The 27500-nt window shown below is 44.0% G+C and overlaps 1 protein-coding gene across 1 annotated transcript in view; it reads right to left on the reverse strand.

Annotated features, from left to right (window-relative positions):
* Window positions 1-27500, reverse strand: part of trappc12 (trafficking protein particle complex subunit 12) — a 79649-nt gene that overhangs the window by 26294 nt on the left and 25855 nt on the right. Inside the window, exons 4-5 of the mRNA XM_084308754.1 lie at window positions 10848-10961; window positions 9068-9206 (exon numbers count right to left, since the gene is read on the reverse strand). Coding sequence (XP_084164880.1) covers window positions 9068-9206; window positions 10848-10961 — 253 coding nt within the window. The remainder of the gene's footprint in view (window positions 1-9067; window positions 9207-10847; window positions 10962-27500) is intronic.

Here is a 27500-nt window from a genome sequence, read left to right on the forward strand (position 1 = left end):
TGCCCCATCTGGGTGCATCTTCCTCTTAGCTTATTGTATTGATTTGCACATGAAAAGCATCCAAACTCAAAGAGGATAAACAAAGAGGTAACACAGGGCCACGGAGGCTGTGTGTGAAGGGCCACGGAGTGTGTGTGTGTGTGTGAAGGGCCACGGAGTGTGTGTGTGTGTGTGTGTGAAGGGCCACGGAGTGTGTGTGTGTGTGTGAAGGGCCACGGAGTGTGTGTGTGTGTGTGAAGGGCCACGGAGTGTGTGTGTGTGTGTGTGAAGGGCCACGGAGTGTGTGTGTGTGTGTGTGAAGGGCCACGGAGTTTGTGTGTGTGTGAAGGGCCACGGAGTGTGTGTGTGTGTGTGAAGGGCCACGGAGTGTGTGTGTGTGTGTGTGTGAAGGGCCACGGAGTGTGTGTGTGTGTGTGTGAAGGGCCACGGAGTGTGTGTGTGTGTGTGAAGGGCCACGGAGGCTGTGTGTGAAGGGCCACGGAGGCTGTGTGTGAAGGGCCACGGAGGACCACGGAGCTCACTTGTCAAATTTCAAAGGCTTTGACTTTTCACTTGGTGAACTAATTAACAAACTGACAAACACTGGTTATTTTCTCCAAGAGCTCAGTCAATCCTAACGCTTTAGAGAGCGACGCTCGCACAGTCCTCTCTCAAGGCATTCGCAGAGTGCAATCATGGATAATAGATATTGGATGGGTGTGCCGGGCCGGTGAAATGTTAAGACTTGGGATGCCAGGAGGACGAAGCCGCTGCCAGTTTGTCTGCGGGCACCGAGCATTTAATATTGAGCAACGAAATCCAATCCATGCTCCCCTTCCAAAGCCTGTGCGGTGTAGCTTGGAGTGCGAGTGCGTGTGTGTGTGTGTGTGTGTGTGTGTGTGTGTGTGTGTGTGTGTGTGTGTGTCTTTGCTCTTGCCTCCACTGTGGTACAGCAGCCCGGGGGGGTGGAGCGCATCCAAGGTAATGGGAAATACATTAGAGACCAATTCATGCAGCGTAAGGAGAACAACAAAAGAAAACTAGCGCTAAGAACTAGAGCTGGAGTCACGTCCAGGTGCAGAGACACACAACTAGAGCTAAGAACTAGAGCTGGAGTCACGTCCAGGTGCAGAGACACAACTAGAGCTAAGAACTAGAGTCACGTCCAGGTGCAGAGAGACACAACTAGAGCTAAGAACTAGAGCTGGAGTCACGTCCAGGTGCAGAGACACACAACTAGAGCTAAGAACTAGAGCTGGAGTCACGTCCAGGTGCAGAGACACAACTAGAGCTAAGAACTAGAGCTGGAGTCACGTCCAGGTGCAGAGACACACAACTAGAGCTAAGAACTAGAGCTGGAGTCACGTCCAGGTGCAGAGACACAACTAGAGCTAAGAACTAGAGCTGGAGTCACGTCCAGGTGCAGAGACACAACTAGAGCTAAGAACTAGAGCTGGAGTCACGTCCAGGTGCAGAGACACAACTAGAGCTAAGAACTAGAGCTGGAGTCACGTCCAGGTGCAGAGACACAACTAGAGCTAAGAACTAGAGTCACGTCCAGGTGCAGAGAGACACAACTAGAGCTAAGAACTAGAGCTGGAGTCACGTCCAGGTGCAGAGACACACAACTAGAGCTAAGAACTAGAGTCACGTCCAGGTGCAGAGAGACACAACTAGAGCTAAGAACTAGAGCTGGAGTCACGTCCAGGTGCAGAGACACACAACTAGAGCTAAGAACTAGAGTCACGTCCAGGTGCAGAGAGACACAACTAGAGCTAAGAACTAGAGCTGGAGTCACGTCCAGGTGCAGAGACACACAACTAGAGCTAAGAACTAGAGCTGGAGTCACGTCCAGGTGCAGAGACACACAACTAGAGCTAAGAACTAGAGCTGGAGTCACGTCCAGGTGCAGAGACACAACTAGAGCTAAGAACTAGAGCTAGAGTCACGTCCAGGTGCAGAGACACACAACTAGAGCTAAGAACTAGAGCTGGAGTCACGTCCAGGTGCAGAGACACACAACTAGAGCTAAGAACTAGAGCTGGAGTCACGTCCAGGTGCAGAGAGACACAACTAGAGCTAAGAACTAGAGCTGGAGTCACGTCCAGGTGCAGAGACACACAACTAGAGCTAAGAACTAGAGCTGGAGTCACGTCCAGGTGCAGAGAGACACAACTAGAGCTAAGAACTAGAGCTGGAGTCACGTCCAGGTGCAGAGAGACACAACTAGAGCTAAGAACTAGAGCTGGAGTCACGTCCAGGTGCAGAGAGACACAACTAGAGCTAAGAACTAGAGCTGGAGTCACGTCCAGGTGCAGAGACACACAACTAGAGCTAAGAACTAGAGCTGGAGTCACGTCCAGGTGCAGAGACACACAACTAGAGCTAAGAACTAGAGCTGGAGTCACGTCCAGGTGCAGAGAGACACACAACTAGAGCTAAGAACTAGAGCTGGAGTCACGTCCAGGTGCAGAGAGACACAACTAGAGCTAAGAACTAGAGCTGGAGTCACGTCCAGGTGTTGGTGTTTCACAACCACACAATCTAATATAAGTTGCCTGAGGTGGCAAACACTTTCCTTTTAATATTTAATGACAGCTGTGTGTGGTGGGATGCTTGTGTATACTGCTATATATATATATATATATATATATATATATATATATATATATATATATATATAACGCAGCTTGAAACCTAGTTCATAACAAATTCATAACCTGTACAAAATAGGCTTATTGCAGCTTCATGACCCACTCATGACTCCTAACTCAAGACCTATGTCAGATTATAGGTCTTTATGTAACATGGAACAACATGGATATGGAATTGTGCCATAACCGCCATGAGTTTGTCACGTAACGGAACGTAAACCAAATGCGTCCACATTTTTATAGGATTCTATCACATTTTCATAACAATAGCACCCTGCGCCGTTTTCATTGAGGTTTCTTACAAATTAACGATGCTCTATGTTGTCCTTTATATGCCGATTATCATTATAATCTTAAATTGTACCATATGTCCCCCTATAGACAACATATGTAACGCTACCAGCGCACTTTTGGTAAGATAATTAGTTGACCATTCGCGGTCGCTATACCGAGGTCGCGGTAATAGTTTACCGCTGTTCAGATCACGTCAAAGAATATAGACACATCCCAGTGACCTGCGACCTGTGCTAACGCTCTTGGGAAATGGAGTGTTGTAGTTTTCAACATTTTCACCTTTTAATTTTAAACCAATGCTGCCATCTATTGACAACAAAAAGTGTTGTCTAATCGTCACCTTCAGAGCCACTTCCGTATACTAGCGTCGCCCCAAACCCATTCTAGAGATTCCCACTTTTTACTGGGAGTGGGGCGTGGCCGTATTTGGTCCCAGACAATAAGAGTGACTGCAATTGGTCACCGGGACGTTAGCTCTGACAATGGTCTTGTTCGGTTCTAATATATATGCTGCTATAAACCAAGTTAGGAGTTGCTAGAAAATATGTATGTGTGTATGTATACTAAGGCTGGGTATCATTTGAAAATGTTTGATACCGGTACCAATACCGATACCTGGGATTCCATAATGATACCAAAACAATCCTTTTTCCCCCCTGGATACTGTACTTTGCTGAGTTACAAGATACAAGATACTTTAATGCCACACAACTATGGTTGGTGGTAATTGTTTGTGGTACAGCATGTTAATTAAGCACTGGGACATCAAGATGAAACATCAAACGCCGCCCTCCCACCTCCCAATCCCCACAATAAATACATAAATACATACAGGACAGTCACATATAACAAGTGTCAGTCAGCGTCAGTTCAATTCAGTTCATGTTCGGTTCAGTACGGATGCTTGCCCGTCTGTGCAAGGGTGGGGGTGGGCAGGGTTGCCTGTTACTGTTCCGCAACTGTAAGTTACTTCCGGGGTAGGCCTGATTGGCCCCGACAGGCACGTGACAGGCGCGGCCACGCCCCGCGGCAGCCTCAGGACGCGCAACTTTCTCTGCCGCGCGGCACGCTCCGCGGCAGCATTATGTAGATTATGTAGCAGTAATACGGCCTTTTTCACTATCCAGAAATAGCTCAATTGGCAGCGCTGCATTGGTGTGGATCCTACCGTCCGTTGCTGGCAAGTTCGATTCCCGTCAATTTTTTTTTTTTTTTTTTTTTTTAACGTGCATTCGTTCGCCGTTAAGTTTAGGCATGTTAACTTTAAGCATTGTTTCGGAGTTGGTTAAGGTTAGGCATTGTTTCGGAGTTGGTTATGGTTAGAAAGGTTAAGTTTAGGCGCTGTTAAGGAGCTGGTTAAGGTTAGAGTTTGTCTTAGAGAATGGCAATATTCTTTCGGAGTTGGTTATGCCTTATGGTTAAGGTTAGGCATGGTTAAGGTTAAGGTTAGGCATAGTTTCGGAGTTGCTTAAGGTTAAAGGGTTAAGTTTAGGCGCTGTTAAGGAGCTGGTTAAGGTTAGAGTTTGTCTTAGAGAATGGCAATAGACAGCCTATTTCCGCGCGACAGCTCTCAGCAGCCTCGTTGCGCGTCCTGAGGCTGCCGCGGGGCGTGGCCACGCCTGTCACGTGCCTGTCGGGGCCAATCAGGCCTACCCAGGAAGTAACTTACAGTTGCGGAACAGGTACAGGCGGCAGGGTTATGTGCATTGCATGTGCTGTGTGAGCCAATCAGAAGCTTTGTTACATTCTGGATGATTTTGGATTGTGGTTGAAGTGAAGAAATGGAACAAAGGTGCTCATTGGCTCACTGTGTCCCACAGGGTTCCACGACACCAAAGGTCCATAACACAGCATTCTCCTCAATATACCATACAAGTATTCAATTTCAATATCCAGCCCTAGTAGCATATAGACTTCTCCTGCCAGGGTACACCTCCACATAGTATTTGTAGTATGTACAGTATATATACCTATTTTTCCAGGGTACACAGTAGGGTAGTATTCGTAGTACAGTGTGTGTGTGTATATATACCTCTCCTGACAGGGTACACATTAGGGTAGTATTCACAGTACAGTGTACTGTATACCTCTCCTAACAGGGTACACATTAGGGTAGTATTCACAGTATGTAAATACCTCTCTTGCCAGGTTACACACATCACTCACTCAGCAGTTTGCTACAAATGCCCCCTTTTCAACACATCCCTGTGACTTGTACACGTCTGTAAATTGGCCATTGCTACACTCTTCCAGAAATTAATTGGTTTACACTAATTTACAACCCCTTCCTGGGTCTGACCCCTGCTTATCTGATACACTTGTTAAAATGGTCTTTGACTCCCTATAACACCAGAGTTGCTCACCATATCTCTATAACACCAGAGCTGCTCACCATATCTCTATAACACCAGAGCTGCTCACCATATCTCTATAACACCAGAGCTGCTCACCATATCTCTATAACACCAGAGCTGCTCACCATATCTCTATAACACCAGAGCTGCTCACCATATCTCTATAACACCAGAGCTGTAGGGATGGGTACCGAATTCGGTACTTTTGAGGTACCGAACCGAAACACGTCGGTACTACCGAGTATCGAATCAAGTGAGAAACCAAAAAAAAAAAAAAAAATTTTTACTTTTTTCTTTTCATGTCAACGTTCACACGCACAATATATGCTTACCTAGGATTTGACTTGATTCAACAACAAAGCAGTCGGAGCAATGACAAGCCGAAAACTGTTGAAATTGTAGTTATTTGAAGTTTGGATTTTTTTTTAATCAATTTAATTAATTAAATTTAAATTAAATTAAATTAATAAAATTTCTTGAGACTAAAGTACAGAAAAAAGGTACCGTTGGGTACCGGTATCGATTCACAGGTACCGGTACCGGTATCGGTTCAAATGTGAAAGGTACCCATCCCTACAGAGCTGCTCACCATATCTCTATAACACCAGAGCTGCTCACCATATCTCTATAACACCAGAGCTGCTCACCATATCTCTATAACACCAGAGCTGCTCACCATATCTCTATAACCAGAGCTGCTCACCATACCTCTATAACACCAGAGCTGCTCACCATATCTCTATAACACCAGACCTGCTCACCATATCTCTATAACAGCAGAGCTGCTCACCATATCTCTATAACACCAGAGCTGCTCACCATATCTCTATAACCAGAGCTGCTCACCATACCTCTATAACACCAGAGCTGCTCACCATACCTCTATAACACCAGAGCTGCTCACCATACCTCTATAACACCAGAGCTGCTCACCATACCTCTATAACACCAGACCTGCTCACCATATCTCTATAACACCAGACCTGCTCACCATATCTCTATAACACCAGAGCTGCTCACCATAACTCTAGAACACCAGAGCTGCTCACCATATCTCTATAACACCAGAGCTGCTCACCATATCTCTATAACACCAGACCTGCTCACCATATCTCTATAACACCAGACCTGCTCACCATATTTCTAGTACTGTAGTATTCGTAGTAGAGTGTGTATATATATACCTCTCCTTCCAGGGTACACATTAGGGTAGTATTGGTAGTAGAGTGTGTATATATACCTCTCCTTCCAGGGTACACATTAGGGTAGTATTGGTAGTAGAGTGTGTATATATACCTCTCCTTCCAGGGTACACATTAGGGTAGTATTGGTAGTAGAGTGTGTATATATACCTCTCCTTCCAGGGTACACATTAGGGTAGTATTGGTAGTAGAGTGTGTATATATACCTCTCCTTCCAGGGTACACATTAGGGTAGTATTGGTAGTAGAGTGTGTATATATACCTCTCCTTCCAGGGTACACATTAGGGTAGTATTGGTAGTAGAGTGGGTATATATACCTCTCCTTCTAGGGTACACATTAGGGTAGTATTGGTAGTAGAGTGTGTATATATACCTCTCCTTCCAGGGTACACATTAGGGTAGTATTGGTAGTAGAGTGTGTATATATACCTCTCCTTCCAGGGTACACATTAGGGTAGTATTGGTAGTAGAGTGTGTATATATACCTCTCCTTCCAGGGTACACATTAGGGTAGTATTGGTAGTAGAGTGTGTATATATACCTCTCCTTCCAGGGTACACATTAGGGTAGTATTGGTAGTAGAGTGGGTATATATACCTCTCCTTCCAGGGTACACATTAGGGTAGTATTGGTAGTAGAGTGTGTATATATACCTCTCCTTCCAGGGTACACATTAAGGTAGTATTGGTAGTAGAGTGTGTATATATACCTCTCCTTCCAGGGTACACATTAGGGTAGTATTGGTAGTAGAGTGTGTATATATACCTCTCCTTCCAGGGTACACATTAGGGTAGTATTGGTAGTAGAGTGGGTATATACAGGGAGCGAAATTAACTTTTTGACTCACCGGCCAGTGGCGGGTAGATGGGAAGAGTCTACCCGCCAAGCATATTTCTTACCTGCCAATATATATTTTATATATACAATTTTTTTTTAAATAAAATATATATTATATAATCATACTTGTAGTTGTATTATCTGCGAGACATCGCCACCACGCAATAAGTCAAAATGCTTGCTATCTGCAAACAGCTCCACTGTCTGTTTTGGCTGTGTTGCTCTTCTAGAAAAATAATCCTTTCAGGGTTGCCTATTGAAATACTGTACACTTTCCTACTGTACACTTTCCTGATTAATTGAAATGGGGGACCCTGATGTAAACAAGACGAAAGTCTTTCTCTGGTCTGCATCCCCTTAACAATTGTGTGTATTGAGCTGTACTGTATTGTACCCATTCTGCAATCTGTTAATAAAGTTTTCAATCAATCAATCAACCACACCTCCAGTACAGAAACATTGTTTGAGTTTGCGTGTCAGGTAGACCATTGATTGACAGTCGAGTCTGCCAATTACATCACATCGCTTGCACTCCGGTGCTGCAGCTGGACCCATTGCCCACCTCTGCTGTTGATAACGCTAGCCAAGTTATTATACACACAGATACACAGTGGGCCAGTGACTTTGGTGTAGGGGTGTAACAATGCATCGATCCTAAGGGGGGAATTCAACTGCATCGATTTGAAAATGTTAGAATAGATTATCCAATTTTAATGTGTACACGTTATGTTATTGTCATGTCCGTTACAGCCAACACACCGACATACGCTACTGCATCAACGTTATGATTAACAAAGCAAGGCATTCGTTTTGTTGCATTAACGTTATATTACTATTGCTATCGATAAATCTAGGTGTTCTAAAATCTATTGCTATTGGTAAGAGAGACTATAATAAGTTGGTGTCTCGGAAAACGAGAGCCCTGATCGCGGAGTTTCAGGAAGTAAACAAGAAAAATGAGAGCTTCCGATTGGTCATTTGCTTTATTTCCCATGAAACCAGTCACTTCACTCTACTGTGATTGGACCGTTGGCTTGAGTGCAATGTGGGACTTGTAGTTTTTTAACGATCTCGCAGCGGAGGAAAAAAAAGACGAGAGAGGCTATAATCTGTATTCGCACAGCGTGCGCGTAATTGATTTTTACCGTTCGCATACAAATATTTTTAGGGGCCTGCTTATGAACTACACGTCTACACGCCACACGGCGGGCAGCCCTCTAAGTGTCATGCGCCAAAGGTAAAAACAGACCGCCCCTGGCGGGCGGCGGGCTTTAGTTTCGGTCCCTGGGTATATATACCTCTCCTTCTAGGGTACACATTAGGGTAGTATTGGTAGTAGAGTGTGTATATATACCTCTCCTTCCAGGGTACACATTAGGGTAGTATTGGTAGTAGAGTGTGTATATATACCTCTCCTTCCAGGGTACACATTAGGGTAGTATTGGTAGTAGAGTGTGTATATATACCTCTCCTTCCAGGGTACACATTAGGGTAGTATTGGTAGTAGAGTGTGTATATATACCTCTCCTTCCAGGGTACACATTAGGGTAGTATTGGTAGTAGAGTGGGTATATATACCTCTCCTTCCAGGGTACACATTAGGGTAGTATTGGTAGTAGAGTGTGTATATATACCTCTCCTTCCAGGGTACACATTAGGGTAGTATTGGTAGTAGAGTGGGTATATATACCTCTCCTTCCAGGGTACACATTAGGGTAGTATTGGTAGTAGAGTGTGTATATATACCTCTCCTTCCAGGGTACACATTAGGGTAGTATTGGTAGTAGAGGTCAGGTTGGTCCAGGTTACTAAAAGGTTCCATCTCCAGCTCAGCATTCTGGAACAGACTCAGCTTCACCAGCAGAGCCAGCCGTACAAACCACACCTAGTGGACACACACACGCACACGCACACATTATATACCTTCACAAAGGAGGCCATGTTTTCGCCTGTCTGTCTGTTTGTCTAACTATGCAAGATGTCTCCAAAAGACCCCTAACAGTCAGGTAATTCAGTCTGACCTGTCACTCAGTCTGACCTGTCACTCAGTCACCTGACCGGTCACTCAGTCTGACCTGTCACTCAGTCTGACCTGTCACTCAGTCTGACCTGTCACTCAGTCACCTGACCTGTCACTCAGTCTGACCCGTCATTCAGTCACCTGACCCGTCACTCAGTCTGACCGGTCACTCAGTCTGACCTGTCACTCAGTCACCTGACCTGTCACTCAGTCTGACCTGTCATTCAGTCACCTGACCCGTCACTCAGTCTGACCGGTCACTCAGTCTGACCTGTCACTCAGTCTGACCCGTCACTCAGTCACCTGACCTGTCACTCAGTCTGACCCGTCACTCAGTCACCTGACCTGTCACTCAGTCTGACACCGGTTCCTGACAGGCAGCGAGCGAGCGAACTGGAGACGAAATCGCGCGCGACACTGTCCTGATATGAGGCGGCGCGTGTCCGAGTGTGTCTGTGTGTGTGTGTGTTATCTGGAAGCACACAGGGCAAAGCAGCCTGCGATTCTTGACCAATAAAAAGTGTTTAGGGGCGGGACTTGGCCGCGTAATCGCTCAACTAGAGACACAGCGAGCGAATATTTGAGGGGGGAACGACATCGCCGCTCAGTTCGCTGTCGCTCGCGGCAGGTCAGGATAGTCTGATTGAAACGAATACATTTTAATCATTTTCGCAATCACGCTCGCTCGCGTCGCTGCCTGTCAGGAAGGGGTGTGACCTGTCACTCAGTCTGACCCGTCACTCAGTTGCCACAAAAACCAAACAAGTATGTATGTTTCTCCTGCTATAGCGAGGATAGTCTCATGGTGGCGCTATTCTCACAAAACTAAAAATATTAACTCAAACAAATTGTCCTATCGTGGTAACATTTTAAATGTGTCGTCCCTCTGTGATATCCTATCCTATAATATCAATATCAATCAAGTATTATTTAGATAGTTGATGAGCCAACTCGTATGACCACCAAGATCCAGATACATTTAAGAAAAAATAAATGTTTACTTGTGAATTCTTTGTCCGCTTTGCACCAAACTTGACAGATGTGTTTACGTGTTCACAGCGTGACGTGAAGCATCATCACATGCTCAATCACATGTACCGATCTCTCTGTAGAGCCCACTCAGTCCCCTGCACCCTGGTGCTCGCTCTCTCACCATGTTTGGTGATATTTTGTGTAGAATAAGCTTAATTATCTTGTGGACGGTTATATGAATCCAAAATTACACAGAAATATGTCACAAACAATAAGAAACTTAAAGTAAAAGGGCGCAGGGTAAGTTATTATTCATTATTATTTGTAAAAATCAGATAGAATCGTAGCAAAATGTGGCTGTATTGTGGTTAGTTAGTGGTGTTTAAGGGAAACGCGTTCTGTAGTAAATGTGTTCTCTCTCTCTCTCTCTCTCTCTCTCTCTCTCTCAGCCCTGACGTATTCCCAGAGCACAGACATGCAACTGATATTGTGCTGCTACTGCTAACCAGTACACTGTCTGTCACGCACACACACCTGCAGGGAGTCTGTAGTGTGAGAGGTCGGTTGTCCACTCTTGCCGTAGCCTTGTCCATGAGCAGTCAGCAGGCGTCCTGCCAGGTCAACCGCTGCCCGCCAGTTCTTACTGCTCTGGAGGAGAGAGACAGAGAGAGAGAGAGAGAGAGATAGAGAGAGAGAGAGAGAGAGAGAGAGAGAGAGAGAGAGAGACAGAGACAGAGACAGAGACAGAGACAGAGAGAGAGAGAGAGAGAGCGAGAGAGAGAGAGGGAGACAGAGACAGAGAGAGAGAGAGAGAGAGAGAGAGAGAGAGAGAGAGAGAGACAGACAGACAGACAGACAGACAGACAGAGAGGGAGAGAGAGAGAGAGAGAAGATAGAGGAGAGATAGATAGAGAGAGAGATAGATGCAAATTATTATAATATCCAGAAAAACTTGTTACATTATCCGGTGAGAAAAACTCTTTGGATGTATAAAGCCTAACAAAAAAAAAGTTTGGTTCCGGTTGCCGACCAACCCTGCTGATTTATGTGCCACCCAAATTTCTTTTATGAGCTTTTCTTACTTTTATTTTTACAATAAAGTTTAATAAAATCGTAGTAAAAAAGTGCAGTCCATGTCAAGAATGAGAATTTGACAATATTTGAACAGCTCTCTGACATCGGGATATTTAATAATAATAATAATAATAATAATAATAATAATAATAATAATAATAATAAACTTTATTTGTATAGCACTTTTCATACAGAGGTTGCAGTTCAAAGTGCTTCACAACAGTAAAAAATACAGGCATAAGCGAGCATAATTTTATTTTTTTAATAAAAATATATAAATACAAAGAGGTAGCAAGGTAACGCAAATCACAGTTCTTCAGTAATACAAATAATAAAATAGAATAGATTAGATAGAGTAAAAAGTGCGGTTTGATTCAGTTTAAAATAGGCTTCAAATAATAAAATAGAACGAACAGTAAAAAAGTGTGATAAGATTGTTGAATACAAAAATAAATAACAACAGAGCAGTGTATCGCTCTTAGTACTTTGAGTTTCTTTACAAAGTTCTAACATACAGCAGAGCATCGCTCTAACATACAACAGAGCAGTCCGTCGCTCTTAACATACAACAGAGCAGTCCGTCGCTCTAACATACAACAGAGCAGTCCGTCGCTCTAACATACAACAGAGCAGTCCATCGCTCTAACATGCAACAGAGCAGTCCGTCGCTCTAACATGCAACAGAGCAGTCCGTCGCTCTAACATGCAACAGAGCAGTCCGTCGCTCTAACATACAACAGAGCAGTCCGTCGCTCTAACATGCAACAGAGCAGTCCGTCGCTCTAACATACAACAGAGCAGTCCGTCGCTCTAACATGGTACTTACTTACTTACTTACTTACTCGTACACTCTTACATGATAAACCACTGTGCCTCGGTTACAACAACAGAGCATCGCTCTTAACTTTGAGTTTCTTTACAAAGTTCAGTTTTGAATTACAACAGAGCAGTGCTCTTAAATGACAGTGCATAGGAGGTAGTGAGATATAATTTGCATAGAACCGACATATGAATTTGATTGGAAGTGTGTGAAAGTAGGTAGGGTAAGAATAGTGCAGGTAAGGTACAATTTGTCAGGATATCCCTGATGTTTCATTGACATGCCTGAGCAAAGAGAGGCTTTTTTAATACTACTACCTTTGTACATTGTACTTTTGTAGTACAGTGTCTTTGTATTTTAACCTTTAGTACATGTACATTCCATATAAAAGCAACAATATATGGATATTAAACATGCTGAGTACATGCATCCATGTTGTCGTTAAAAAAATAATGAATTTCCTATCCATACTCGCTGTGGGAAAAGATTTAATAAAAAGTTAAATAAAATACACATGGCCTCAACTGACAACCAACAGGAACCAATTTCTTTGTTTTGTTAGGCCTAACATAATAACATTACAGCACAATGTAATTGTTGGAAAGTTGAATTTGCCGCCTTTCACTCGTCACCACACTCAACCTATCGCGTGCTTCGGGTCTCGAGTTACAAGACAAAATATCCGGCGAGTGTCATTCGGCAAGCAGTTCGGACGAGTGACCGGTCCTGAACTGACCAGTTACCGCTGATAGGCGAAAATGATTGATCACCGTTGTAGCCAATGAGCGTCTGCTCTGAAAGAGATCCCAGACGAGCGCTGATTGCAACGAGAAGGGGGCAGAAGAAGACCAACAAGTTCTTTGTTTTGACTCACGTGTCTGAATGAATGGAAGCGGACGGCCATTTTGGATAATCACACTGAATTATTGCGGTGCACAGATTACAAAAACCTTTGTAAAACACACCTTTTCCATGGGATTTTTATAAACTTTGGACCTGTATGACTATAAGACTTCAGGCTATGGAAACGTTATGTTTTCCAGCTCCTACCTCTCAGCTGGAACCCAAAAACAGGCATCTGGCAACAAGTCAACAGAAAAGTAAAAAGCTAATATTTTACTTCAGTTGAAACCTCTGTTTCGCCATTACATTAACACTAAAAGTGATTTGTCTTTGTGTAAGAAACTTCTGAATGTTACCTCAAAAGAGACCAGACTCATGCATAAGTATATAACTTATAACTATAAAGTATAATAGATCGCAAATTACTTTGGGTATGCAATCGTCAGGCTTTTTATGCTAAATGTGGGGTATGCTTAAGGTTAAAGCGAACAAAAAAGGAGAGAGAGGGTGCCCCCGTCTAGTGTCACGATATAGTTGGAATTGAGGGGAGATATCCTGGTTAGTGATTACACTTGCTGTGGGGTGAGCATACAACATCTGTATCCAGTCTAAACACCTTCCCAAAACCAAATACTCGGGTCTCATACATAATGGCCATTCGACCTGATCGAAGGCCTTCTGAGCATCCACTGACATCACAACCGTCACCGTCTTATGATTAGCATATAGAATATTAAATAGGCGTCATAGGTTGAAATGAATATGCCTATGGAGGATAAAGCCTGTTTGATCAATACAATCATTATGGATATATATTTTCAAACGGTTGGGCTAGAATCTTGCTAATCAATTTTGTTTCATTAGGAATCAATGATACAGGTCTGTAAAATGAGGCTCCTGGCTTATCACGTCCCTCTTTCTAAATGAGTCTAAATGAGTCTGATGAACGAAGTGTTTGAGGCAGTAAATCCGTCAGGGCCTGGAGCTTTATTGTTTGGGAATTCCTTCATTGCTTCTATTATCTCATCAATAGTGATGTCTTTGTGCAGCTCCTCCACCTCGTCACGAAGACCAGGCAGATTTAGTTCAGAGAGAAATCATTTAATTGCATCAGTGTCATGATTTCCCTTCGATGTACACCGTTTAGAATAGAATTCCATAAAAGGTGTATTTCTTTCTTTCAGGGTCAGTAAGAACAGTGTCCGACTTTATTCTCAGTATGAAGCGAGAGTCTCCGCTGTCGTGCCAACAATTTGAGGTTCGTCAACCCATTTCAAATTGCATCAGTTTAATTCTGTTCATCTGCTTACTAACCTGAGCTGATAATATTGTGCTCTTCTCTGTGGGAGACTATGGACTTCAGTGCGTCAGGATCTGCTGAAGCTTCATTATGAATGTTCTAACTAGGGATGTCCGATATTATTATTATTAAAATGTGATATCGGAAAATATCGGTTTTCAATTTTTTTTAACATTTCACCTTTCTTTACCCAGGCAAGCAAGTAAGAACAAATTCTGATTTTATTTATTGTCAAACGTATGCATAATGTTGTGTTAATTCCACAACAAGAGATATGTAATGTTAATTACCTGAAATTATAAAAAGTTTTGGGGGGGGGGGGGGGGGAACCCTGCATATATCGGTATCGGTTGATATCGGTTGATATCGGTATCGGAAATTAAGAGTTGGACAATATCGGTATATCGGTAAAAAAGCCAATATCGAGCATCCCTAGTTCTAACGCATCCACCTCCTCTAGCCTCTCTTCTGACCTCTTTCTCCTCTACTACACAGATATGATGCTGCCTCTAACCGCTGCTTTGATACCGATTCATCCACCTGAGACTGAAGCCCCTCCCCATACGACACAACTGTAGTTCTTTAGACAGCAAGGGAAATTATACAGCCGGACAAGTTAACAATAATTAACACATTTACAAGTCGTATTCAATTTAGCAAATAAGGAAACAGATAGAACATTTCAAAGCACATTGCGAATATAATTTATTTTTTCGATCCACTTTTTCTATTTTTCTCCCATCCCAATTTCGTATTTCCAATTCTTCCCTCCCCTGTCTTGAACGTTGCTAGACTATTCCTCCCACTGGTCGGCTGTAGTGAGGATAGAAGCCTTGCATCAAGTAAATAACTCATGTACAGATACCGATATGCCTACTTTGTTTACTTGTTTATTGCACTATGTCGCTCTATTGGTTGGACTCTTATTATTATTATTACTTGTATTATGCACATCGTTGCGGGCGAGACCCCCCGCATTTCACTGTATACCTGTATGCCGTGACAAATAAAACTCTTGTATCTTGTCTTGTATCTTGTATCCCCTCCGATACACGAGGAGGCAGCCTGTCGCATCTTTTCACCACAGCAGCTCGAACTCTCAGTGGCGAGGAGTAACGCGTGGGAGGCTCACGCTGCCCCCGATACTTCCTGTTTCCGCCGCACCGGCGTCACCCAACCGACCTGTAGGAGTCGCTGTCCACAACGTCCAATCCCCACCCACCGGCTTTCCCACCCTCTAACACTTGCCAATTGTGTTAGTATGACGGCCGGCCAAGCCGGTAGCAACGCCGAGAGCTGGGCTCTGATACCAGCATCTCCTGCGTTAGTGGCGAGCGCCTTGCCCACTGCGCCACTCAGTCGCCCTCGAATATAAAATGTTTAACCCATTTCTGAATTGCGCAACGTTTTTGGCATTTCTGAAAATCCTCTCCACCGAGATGAGGCGGCCTAGACCGTGCTGCGTCATTATTGTAAACCCGCCTACGGGTTTGGCGACCTCAGAGGGTTGCGGTTATCAAATCAACAGTTGCGTTGACCTTTACAGTTGTTGAATCTAATATGAAGCGACATGGGAGCATGATCACTTATCAGAATGTTGTGTGGTCTCCACACTGGAAATCAACTTGGAGTCTAACAGCTCGGGCACATACAACGCGCACGAATTTCACGCGCGGGATCGCGCGCCTGGCCAGACACACTGCCGACTTCAGAGCGCGCTGCAGCGCGGAGCCCTGATAGAACCAGCAGCAGCACAAGCTCTCTCTCTCCCTCTCTCTCTCTCTCCCTCTCCCTCTCTCCCTCTCCCTCTCTCGCTCTCTCTCTCTCGCTCTCTCTCCCCCTCTCTCTCTCTAGAGAGAAAATGAGAAAGAAAGAAAGAAAGAGAGGGGGAGAGAGAGAGAGAGAAAGAAAGGCACGGAGAATAAAGAGAGAGAAAAAGAGAGAGCTGTACTGTATTGTACCCATTCTGCAATCTGTTAATAAAATTTCAAATCAATCAATCAATCAATCAATCGCGTGGGCGCACGCCTCCCGCGCCGCCTCGAATCCGATTGAAGCGGAAAAGATAGCTTGCCGCCCGGGAGCCGCCCGCGAGGCGCGCTCCCGCTTGCGGCCAGTGTGCACAGTAGCGTCCGTTAACATGGGAGCGGAAGTGAAGCGGCAGCCGCCCGTCCGTCCGTGTTCATTCGTGTGCTGTGTGCCAGGGCCGTAACAGTGTGAAACTGGAGAGAAAAAAATAGTAATCCCTGCTGGTACGTATTAAGTAGTCTTCAAATGTAGGTTGTGCATAGCATTTTCTAGCACCTCGCTAGATTTACTGTTCACATGGGACTTTGACGATTGTCAACATCTGGAATTCTATTCAGAACTGTCTGAGAAAAAGGCGGGTCGTCAACATTTGAACCAGAGACATTTATCAACGTGATGCAGCCGAGTGATACAATCGTACATCTGCCGTTTGGATTCTGATTGTACACCTATGATCAAACAAAAACTCTAAATAATAATGGCTACACCTCTGGCACAGATATTTGACATAATGTTTGTGATCCCCATCCCATACGTACAGTAGTTTGTCTCTAGCTGTGTTCTAAATGTGCGTCTCCTGGAGATATATCACGTCTGCTTTAAGGCTCTTCAGACGTGCCATTATCTCCTCTCTTTTAACTGGTGATTTAATCATCTTACCTTAATCTCACTATCCTCATGATGTCAGCATTATTCATTGTCATCATTATATATATATTAGAGCTGTCAGTTTATCGCGTTAATTAGATTAATTAATTACACAGCAAATTATCGCGTTATGAAAATTAACTCAAAATTAATTACATTTTTTTTTTTTTTATATATTTTTTTTGTATCTCATTCATTCCATAAGAATGTAGAATACACATTTACAGTTTTTTTTTTTTAATATGGTCCATTTGCATGTTCTTGGTATCTGATTCTAGGGACATCTATGAATCTCAGGGAATGTATTCCCAGTGTCAGAAATACTGTGGGCTAGATCCACAAAGAATGGATTGCACAGTGCAAGTTGCACCCTTACTTACAATTCATTATGAATTGAAAATGGGGGACCCTGATGTAAACAAGACGAAAGTCTTTCTCTGATCTGCATCCCCTTAACAATTGTGTGTATTGAGCCGTACTGTATACCCATTCTGCAATCTGTTAATAACATTTTCATTCATGTAAATATTTATGTGCACTGTTTTTTCTTTTTGTTTTTATTGTGATGCTAGTTTCTTTATTTTTTATTATTTATTTTTTGTAAGTGCTGTCTGTCTAAAAACTGTTAATAAAAAATTTAAGTTTAAAAAAAAAAAATAACATTTTCATTCAATCACTCAATCTGCGCTGTGATTGATTGAATGAAAATTTTATTTTGAGTAAATTGTAATGAACCAAATGAGAATATCAATATTTTTTTTGTTATCTTTGACTGTGAATAACACCATGCTCAAATTGACCAGACCTGAAAAATCTAAGCAAATTAATAGATGGAAGATGATTAAACAGAACGTTTTGTAGATACAGTACTGAATTCTGCCATCCGGACACATGCAATTTGAAATATGATTATATAATATAGAATATCAGGCATAAAATGGTTATGTGATTAAAATGCGATTAATTAGATTAATTAATTACAAATCCTGTAATTAATTAGATACATTTTTTTAATCGCCTGACAGCACTAATATATATATATTAAGGCTGTCAAAGTTAACGCGGTATTAACGCGTTATCGCTGCATAAAGCAAGCATTTGTTGACCCTCATGTTGATAAGAGTATTAAAACTTGGAACTTGAAAAAGATCCGTTTAAGGTAGATAAAAATAATGCAATTAAGAAAAAGAAAATGCGATTAATTTGCGATTAATCGCGAGTTAACTATGGACAATCATGTGATTAATCGCGATTAAATATTTTAATCGATTGACAGCACTAATATATATATTATAGGTATATCCTCTTAATAATATCCTCTAAACCACCTGCCTCTCCCCTCTGAGAACTAACACCCCAAGTCTGAACCTCCTGCCTCTCTCCTCTGAGAACGAACACCCCAAGTCTGAACCTCCTGCCTCTCTCCTCTGAGAACGAACACCCCAAGTCTAAACCTCCTGCCTCTCTCCTCTGAGAACGAACACCCCAAGTCTGAACCTCCTGCCTCTCTCCTCTGAGAACGAACACCCCAAGTCTGAACCTCCTGCCTCTCTCCTCTGAGAACGAACACCCCAAGTCTGAACCTCCTGCCTCTCTCCTCTGAGAACGAACACCCCAAGTCTGAACCTCCTGCCTCTCTCCTATGAGACCCTCTGACACTTTGCTGCTTCTTCTTTTGTGTTACTGTCAGACCAAATGCTTTGAAACATTTAACTGTTGTTAAATGAAATCTACTCAAGCATCTATGCAATCATTTTTAATAGATAATTTTTTGTAATCGATTTATTTGATTCAGTTGATTAACTGTGACACCCCTGAACAAGATAAATTACCACACAGGATAAGAATGACATGTTTATGACAACGTTAAGACAAGGTCATAGAAGCCATGCAGGCGTCAAGGTTCAGTCCTTCATACCCTCCTCTCCTCCCCGACTCCCTCCTCTCCTTTCTCCTCCCTCCGTCCATCTTTACTCTCCACGCCTCTCCTCCCTTCTCATTTCATAGTCTTCCATCTCTCCTCTCCCTCCGTCCTTTCACAATCCTATCTTCCTTTCATCTCTCTCTCACGCTCTCTTTCCCTCATATCTTACATCTCCATCTCTCTCACTCCTTCCACCATCCTATCTTCCTTTCATCTCTCTTGCGCTCTCTCTCATATCTTACAACTCCATCTCTCTCACTCTATACTTCATCTCTCCTCTCCCTCCCTCCTTCCACAATCCTATCTTCCTTTAACCACTTTAAATTTTTTTTTACGATTGCATACCCAAAGTAATTTGCGATTTATTATACTTTATATTTATAGCACATTCACGAGTCTGGTCTCTTTTGAAAGGCACAATTCTGGGGTTTCTTACACAATAAAGACAAATCACTTTGAGTGCTAATGAAATAGAGTTACAGATGTTTGAACACACAGAAGTAAACGTTTTGTGTACTTACATTTATTTTTACTTGTTGCCAGATGCCTGTTTTTGGGTTCCAGCTGAGAGGTAGGAGCTGGAAAACATAATGGTTCCATAGCCTGAAGTCTTATAGTCATACAGGTCCAACGTTTATAAAATCCCACGGAAAATGAATGTTTTACAAAGGTGTTTGGAATGTGTGTACCGGTAGAAATTCGGCATGATTATCCAAAATGGCCGTCCGCTTCCATTCATTCAGAGGCTCTCGTCAAAAGTTACAATGGACTTCTTCGTCTTCTTGTGTCACCTTCCCTCACTCTCAGCACTCGTCCGGGATTGCTTTCAGAGCAGATGCTCCTTGGCTACAAAGGCGGTACATCATTTTCACAGTCTGAGTTCATTGGTCCGCTCAGGACAGGGGCAAACAGGACGTGGTCACTTGTCCGAATGGCTTGTCAAATGATGCTTGTCTGGATCACTGGAAGCACGCAATAGGTTGAGTGGGGTGACGATCGAAAGGCGGCAAATTCAACTTTCCAACAATGTATTGGTTGATTGGCGAAGCCGGAGCCGACAGACGTGCCACGACGTGCGCCGTCGGGCCGGCCAGTGCTCAACCTCTTAAGCCCGAGCGGTCCGGTGGTGGACCGCAAATGACATCACGCCATAAATCCATCTCTGTCAAAACAGCAGTCATAGGACAGCCGAAACACGCCCAATCTTTCGCCGTCGACTAAAGACGCACTTCTTCAACCATTATCTGAATTTAAAAAAGAAAAAAAATATCTAACCCTAACTAACCGTACTGTCATGCACTTGTCCTAATAAACTAACCTACACTGTAGCACTCAACACTTTGATGAACATTGTTGCTCAGCTGATAGAGTTGTGCCCTTCCTGATGGCTTGTCGTACAGAACTTGTAAGTCGCTTTGGATAAAAGCGTCAGCTAAATGACTAAATGTAAATGTAAAACGAGCTCAGTGGCAGTTTCTCATTTCTGGTCATTTTTGGCATGGTGTTATTCACTGTCAAAAAAATTAAATAATAATTCTCCTTTGGTTCATTACAATTACTCAAGCCTAGTAACAGACAATATTTCTGACACTGGGAATACATTCCCTGAGATCCATAGATGTCCCTAGATACCAAGAACATGCAAATGGACCTTGTAGAAGTGGAGCAATCTTCCATTTACTTAGGTATGTATTATTAGGCATAGGCAGATTTTCTAGGGCTCAAGAGGTTAATCTCCATCTCTCTGACTCTATGCTTTATCTCTCCTCTCCCTCCTCCCTCCCCCTCTCTTCCATCTCTCCCTCCTTCCACCTATCTTCCTTTAATCTCCATCTCTTTGGCTCTATGACTCTACTCTTCATCTCTTCTCTCTCCTCCCTCACTCCATCCCTCTCTTCTCTCTCCTCCCTCCCTCTCTTCATCTATCCTCCCTCCCTCTCTTCTCTCTCCTCTTCTCCTGCCTTATACCTTTCCTCCTCCATCCGTCTCCCTGCATCTTCCCCCCTCCCTCATCCACCCCCTCTCACACCTCCATCTCTCCTCTCCTCCCTCACCCGATGACCTCCCTCCATCATCCGCTCCTCTCCTCCCTCAATCATCCTCTCCTGCCTCTATCATCCTCTCCTCTCCTCCCTCCATCATCATATCTTCTCTTCCATCAATCAGCCTCTCCTCCCTCCATCATCATCCTCTCATCCCTCCATCATCATCTCCTCTCTTCCCTCCATCATCCTCTCCTCCCTCAATCATCATCATCTCCTCTCTCCATCATCACCTCTCCTCCCTCCATCATATTCTCTGCTTGCCCTCCATTGCTCTCTGCCACCCCTCTCTCATCCCCCCACCCCTCCCACCCCCCCCTGCCTCTTTCTCCCTCCTGTTCTCTCAGTGTTTCAGTAGGAGCCTCTGAATCTTCATTAGTGAAGGAAATGAAGCAGAAAACGAGGAGGCAGACTGGACAGTGGACACACACCCACACACACACACACGTCACACACACACACACACACACACACACACAGTGACAGGGGGGGGGGGGGGTAGATCCTGCAGTGGTGTATAGTACCTGCATTCACACACATACAGAAACAAAGAGGAAGAACAGTGCTCTGTAGTCTACGACCACAGTACATCAATATATGTTAAAAGACAGTGGGTCTATGACTACAGTACATTAAACCACTGGTTAGTTCAAGAATGAACCAAAGACTAGAGTACATTAAACCACTTGCCTACTGTTCTTGATCTATTGTGATGTTTCTTCTTGACGTGTACAGCCCATGGGGGCAATTCCATGTGCTCTCGGGCTGTACAAATACATTTGATTTGATTAGTTCAGGACTGAACTATTGACTGCCCATGTGTTGGAGTATACTCGTTAAATTTCTTATTTTTATTATGATACTAGACAGTCCCCTTGACATTCTGTATGGATTTTTGTAAAACTGTGATGACGATCGAATCCCGATAGGTGGTGGTCTCGCTAGGGCTGGGCAATATAACGATAATTATCGCGATATATTTTAATAATCGATATCGATTACCTGCAACAGGGCAGTTTTAAAACCAGAGACAGTGGACAGACTTGTCTTTCTTGCCTGCAACTTAAAGTAATGGCTTTGCTTGTCCAAATGACAATACTGACCAAATTGAGATTTATTTTTCTCTTGTCCATTTATTTTGTTTGCTTTCTAATTTAAAATACAGTTTGAAATTGTCTGTACACAGTAGGCTATGTGTGCTAGCAGAGCTAGTCTCCAGTCACGAGTCACGGTGCACACGTGCGGTGGTTTGTCCACCAAACAAGCACCAAAAGATAGAAAAGAAACTAGCAGAGCCAGAACTGTTCAACTCCTCTGGAGCCACAGCCAGCAGAGAAGCCGGTTTACTTTCGCTTTCAAACCAGCTGCAGCCTGAGAGCTGGAGTGTGAGGGGACGTAACACTAAAGATGGCGGCAACGACAAAGAATTGCTGCAAAATAAATTTAATAAATTTAATTTAAATTTAATGTTGTTAAAAAAAAGAAAAAAAATATATTTTTTTTTAATTCTTTTTTTTATCTAGTGATATGATATTGTTATCGATATCGTTATCGCAATATCATTTTTGGCCATATCGCCCAGCCCTAAGTCTCGCCTACCTTTTGAGTAAATGTTTGAGAAAGGGGACGGCAGCAGCTCTTTGTCTCGCCGGCAGAAATGGCAGATCAACTATTTGCATTACTCATCAGTCTATTCGCCCAGTCTATTCGCGCTGACCATTTGTACACAAGACAAGAGCTACTGGACATTGGTTCACATGTCGGATGACTGGATATTTCCATATTTTTCGATGGACCGAACGACATCGTCAGACCTCCGGGCACACCGGGTCTGAACTAAAGTTTTTTGGTCTCTAAAGACCTGTGAAATTAACAAATAAATGTCTCATACTTTCCCAGACCTTCCACACCTGCGTAGCAACCCTGTACATCCACCATATGGACTAGGGATGTGCACAACAGTTATTTCGATAGCCGGCTATCGGCTGTCATTAACCAGATGAAAACCGGTAAGCTATATATATATCTCTTAACGTGGTTCCAAGTGGTCTGCCACAATCTGCCCATTTCACATTCTAATCATCTCTCTCTCTCAACATGACAATACACATTTATCTAACGTTACCAGATGACATCCGTACAACAGACTAGACACAGCGATCATCCATGAGTTAACACTGCTGCTCCTCATGACACAACAATGCTTGGTTCATAAACTCATGTCCAGTAGGCTACAGTACAGTCCTCGTCTTCGTTTGTAAAAGTTGTATAGCAGTGTGGACATTCAGCGTTCAACACCATAGTCCTCTCCAAGCTCGTTGTCAAGCTCAGAGACCTGGGCTTGAACAATGCCCTCTGCCAGTGGGTCTTGGACTTCCTGACAGGAAGACCCCAAGTGGTGAGAGCAGGTAACTGCACCTCCTCATCCATCACCCTCAACACAAGTGCCCCCAAGGGTATGTTCTGAGCCCCCTCCTCTACTCGCTGTACACACATGACTGTGTGGCAAAGCACAACAGCAACACAATCGTCAAGTTTGCTGACGACATGGCTGTGGTGGGCCTGTTCTCTGCAAACGACGAGAGGGCCTACCTGGGAGAGGTTAGAGAACCTGGCGGGATGGTGCCAGGAGAACAGTCTTTCTGAACGTCAACAAAACCAAATAACTGATAGTGGACTTTAGGAGGTCGGGGGCCAGGGACTACAGCCCCCTCAGCATCTATGGGGCACCGGTCGAGAGAGTGAACAATTTCAGGTACCTCGGAGCCCACATATCCGAGGACTTGACATGGACCACACGCATAGACAGTGTAGTGAAGAAGGCACGGCAGCACCTCTACCTCCTTAGGCGCCTATGGAAGTGCAAAGTGAGTCAGAAGATCTTAAAGAACTTCTACTCGTGCACAATAGAGCGCATGCTGACTGGTATCATCACCTCCTGGTTTGGGAATAGCACCGCACACGACCGCAGCAGACTACAGAGAGTGGCCCGATCAGCCGGACACACAATTGGAGGTGGGCTTCCCACTCCAGGACATCTATACCAAGCGTTGCAGGGCCAAGGCTAAGAATAACCAAAGACTCTAGTCACCCAAACAACTGCCTCTTTGCACTGCTGCGGTCAGGCAAGCGCTACCGGAGTCTCATGGCCAGTACAGAGAGACTCAGAAGGAGCTTCTATCCCCAGGCCATCAGGACGCTCAATGACTATGTAACATCACCAACCCATCCATCTACACTCATTGCACACACATCCACATGCACACACTCCCCTTTAACATTCACTTTAGACACTTTAAACACCGTTTAACACTACACCATATTTGATCTATTTATTACAAAAAGATTTGCACTACATCCATACCTCTTTAGGTTGTACTTTAGACTTTATTCTTTTAAATGTTTTACTGTAACCAAGCATTTCACTGTAATGCACATCACATGTACCTTATATGTGACAAATAAAACAAAACTTGAAACCTGTGGAGACAGGGATTGTGGAAATGATGACGCAGACACCCATGTCAAAATAGTGTTGCATCTTCTGACAATAGAGCCAAGTAAATACTATTATGCCCACAGCGATGACTTATAATTGACCAAAACTCATTTCACCACACAGCACAGACACCCACCAGCTGTGGGGCTTACAGTGATATGCTTGTCATCAATCATCCTTATTGATCAGCAACACTACTCAGAGAATGGCAATAGAAAGAGTGCATAATACTGCATACCATTTTGTTAATTTGTCTGAAACAGCAAACAAAACAGTCATGGAGCCATTGGTCTCTTTCTGCTTCATAATAAGGTTATTCCCAGGGTCTTTCTTGGGCAGTGTTGTATGTTAAATGGTGCATTTATATAACAATTGTTATCCAAAGCACCAAATTCACCCATTCACTCACACATTCACACACCGATGGCGGAGACAACCATGCAAGGTGCCGACCTGCTCATCGGGAGCAGTTGGGGGTTAAGTGTCTTGCTCAAGGACACTTCGACACGCTGCCCGGGAGGAGCGGGAATCGAACCGGGAACCTTCCAACTACCAGACGACTGCTCTACCTCCTGCGCCACTGTCGCCTCCTAAAAGATGATCCAGGTAGGCTACTTTTCATAGAAGGAAGATAGAAGATAGAAGGAACAGACAGTCACACACACAATTAGTCTTGTCGTGGGTTTAAAAGGGGTGAGGCTTCATAATTGACCTGTCTCAAACCCTGCCCCTTTTCTTGATCCTCCAATCACAGCTGTCGCTTACCTCTGACTTCCTCGTACAAACAAAGTTTGTACGAGGAAGTCAGAGGTAAGCGACAGCTGTGATTGGAGGATCAAGAAAAGAGGGCAGGGTTTTGAGACAGGTCCATTGCATTGAAGTTCAGTGCAGCTTTTCCTATTATTATAAAATAACACAGCATAACAAAGCTTAGCGAACAAGTGAATGCCCACTGCCCATTCTCTCACGAGACATTAAGCCTCAATCAGACTTAAAAAGACTTCCTCATCCTGGGTTTGATTTACTTTTCATTTCAGCCCCAGCATCTTGAAATACACAGAAAGGCTAGTAGGATATGCAAAACACATGCATATCAATTGTGGGAAAAGTGTCTAAATTTGCTTTGATGTTCTCCGTTGCTGCTCTTCTGTTTGTAGACACTTGGACCAAGATTGAGACAGCTTCTCCTGCAAGCCAAGAGATAAGAGTGTTCCTCTGTCTAGAGACACTTGGACCAAGAGGTGTCTTTAGGGACGACCTCATGACCTTTTATTAAAAAGGTTGAGATCCACTGGGCTACAATATAGCCCTACATACAAAGTGCAAAATGGAAATCATAAGCCCTCCCCTTACCCAGAGAGGCTCAGTCCACCCCCCCCCCCCCCCCCCCCCTCCAGCGTGTTGTGACGGCTTGTGGAAATGGTGAGTGTGTGAATTATTTTTTTTACGGTAATGACAACTAAAGGTTACAGTAATTACATCAAAGCACAGCTCAGGTCGGGGCTGCAGTGATGAGGGGGCGTGTCTGTCCGACTGGCCCTGCCAAGGTGGGGGAAAAGTGGAGAGGGGGCGGGGGGGTATCACTCTCTCTCTCTCTCTCTCTCGCACACGCACACACACAATCACGCTGTAGAAGGAGAGACACAATTCACTGTATAGAGAGAGAGAGGATAGAGAGAACGAGGATAGAGAGAGGCAGAGCGAGAGAGAGCAAGACAGAGAGAAAGTGAGAGAGATAGACAGAGCCAGAGAGAGAGAACCAGACAGATACAGAGATAGATAGATACAGAGAGAGAGCGACAGAGAGACGGAGGGAAAGAGAGACACACAGAGAGACAGAGAGAGAGTGAGACAGAGAGCGAGAGAGAGAGAGAGCGAGAGAGAGGAAAAGGCCAGGGACGGGTCAGTCAGAGTGAGAGAGAAAGAGATAGAGATGGACAGAAAGACAGAGACAAAGAGAGAGAGACAGAGAGACAGAGATAGAGAGGAAAAGGCCAGGGACCGGTCAGTCTAGAGTGACATGAAGAGGGCGGGGCATGCTGGTCCCCACTATTCTCCCAGAAGAGCGTCCAGGGAAAGCACTCCCACCCTGACGCTGCCACGTCCTCTGGGCTTATGACCTAACCTTGTTTCATCAGTCCAGGTCATTAGGGAGTCTATTCATAGTCTCTCACCACGTGTCATACATCTGCTCATCCATGGGTGTAGGGCTGTCATCTGTCCCCAAGAATACCATTCCAATATGAATAGGCTGAGATTCAATTCAAATATTAACCCCTTAACTCTTTGGACGCCAGACCCGAGGATAATCGGGTTATCTCGTCGACCGTTCAGCGCCACACCCGAGTATAGTCGTGTTTTCATATTTTTTTTCTTCTTTTATTCGATATTTCCATTAATTACAGGCACACGGACTCTGGGTTAACATGGGGAATCATCCTGAGAATGCCAAAGTGCAATACCGGCCGCATCCACCCAGGTGGCAGTATCGAGCACCCTTTGAAACATTACATCTTTGCCTGTGCGTCGATCAAATGTCTCCGGGCGCACTTTTCTTTGTCGGGCGGGTATCCCGATCGCATTGAGAAGCGGCTAATGCCTCCGATGCATCTGTTGTGGTAGATTATGTTGGCGACACGATGGACACCAGTACTTGGACTCGCGATCAGACAATCGGAATATTCTTTTTGGGGTACCTCCTAGTGAATTATTGATTGATTGATTATATCAATCCTGCTTTAATCCAACCATGATTTCACCTCGATCGCAACGTGTGTGTGTAACGTTACTCCACAACGTATGCTGTTGGTGATGATCAAAGCATCAAAAAACGACCCCCCCCCCCCCTTTCATGCATTCATGATGAAACATAATACCCATTATATATATTTGATTTGGAAATAGTAGCGTGTCCAGGCGAGAAACGGCACCGCTTTTAGTGAAATTCACGTTTTGCTGCATATCGTCGTTTTCTGGGATTAGACAGGATCACTCTAAAACTATACTCAT

The sequence above is a fragment of the Notolepis coatsorum genome (assembly GCF_963971535.1).
Source record: "Notolepis coatsorum genome assembly, chromosome: 2".
NCBI classification, from domain to species: domain Eukaryota; kingdom Metazoa; phylum Chordata; class Actinopteri; order Aulopiformes; family Paralepididae; genus Notolepis; species Notolepis coatsorum.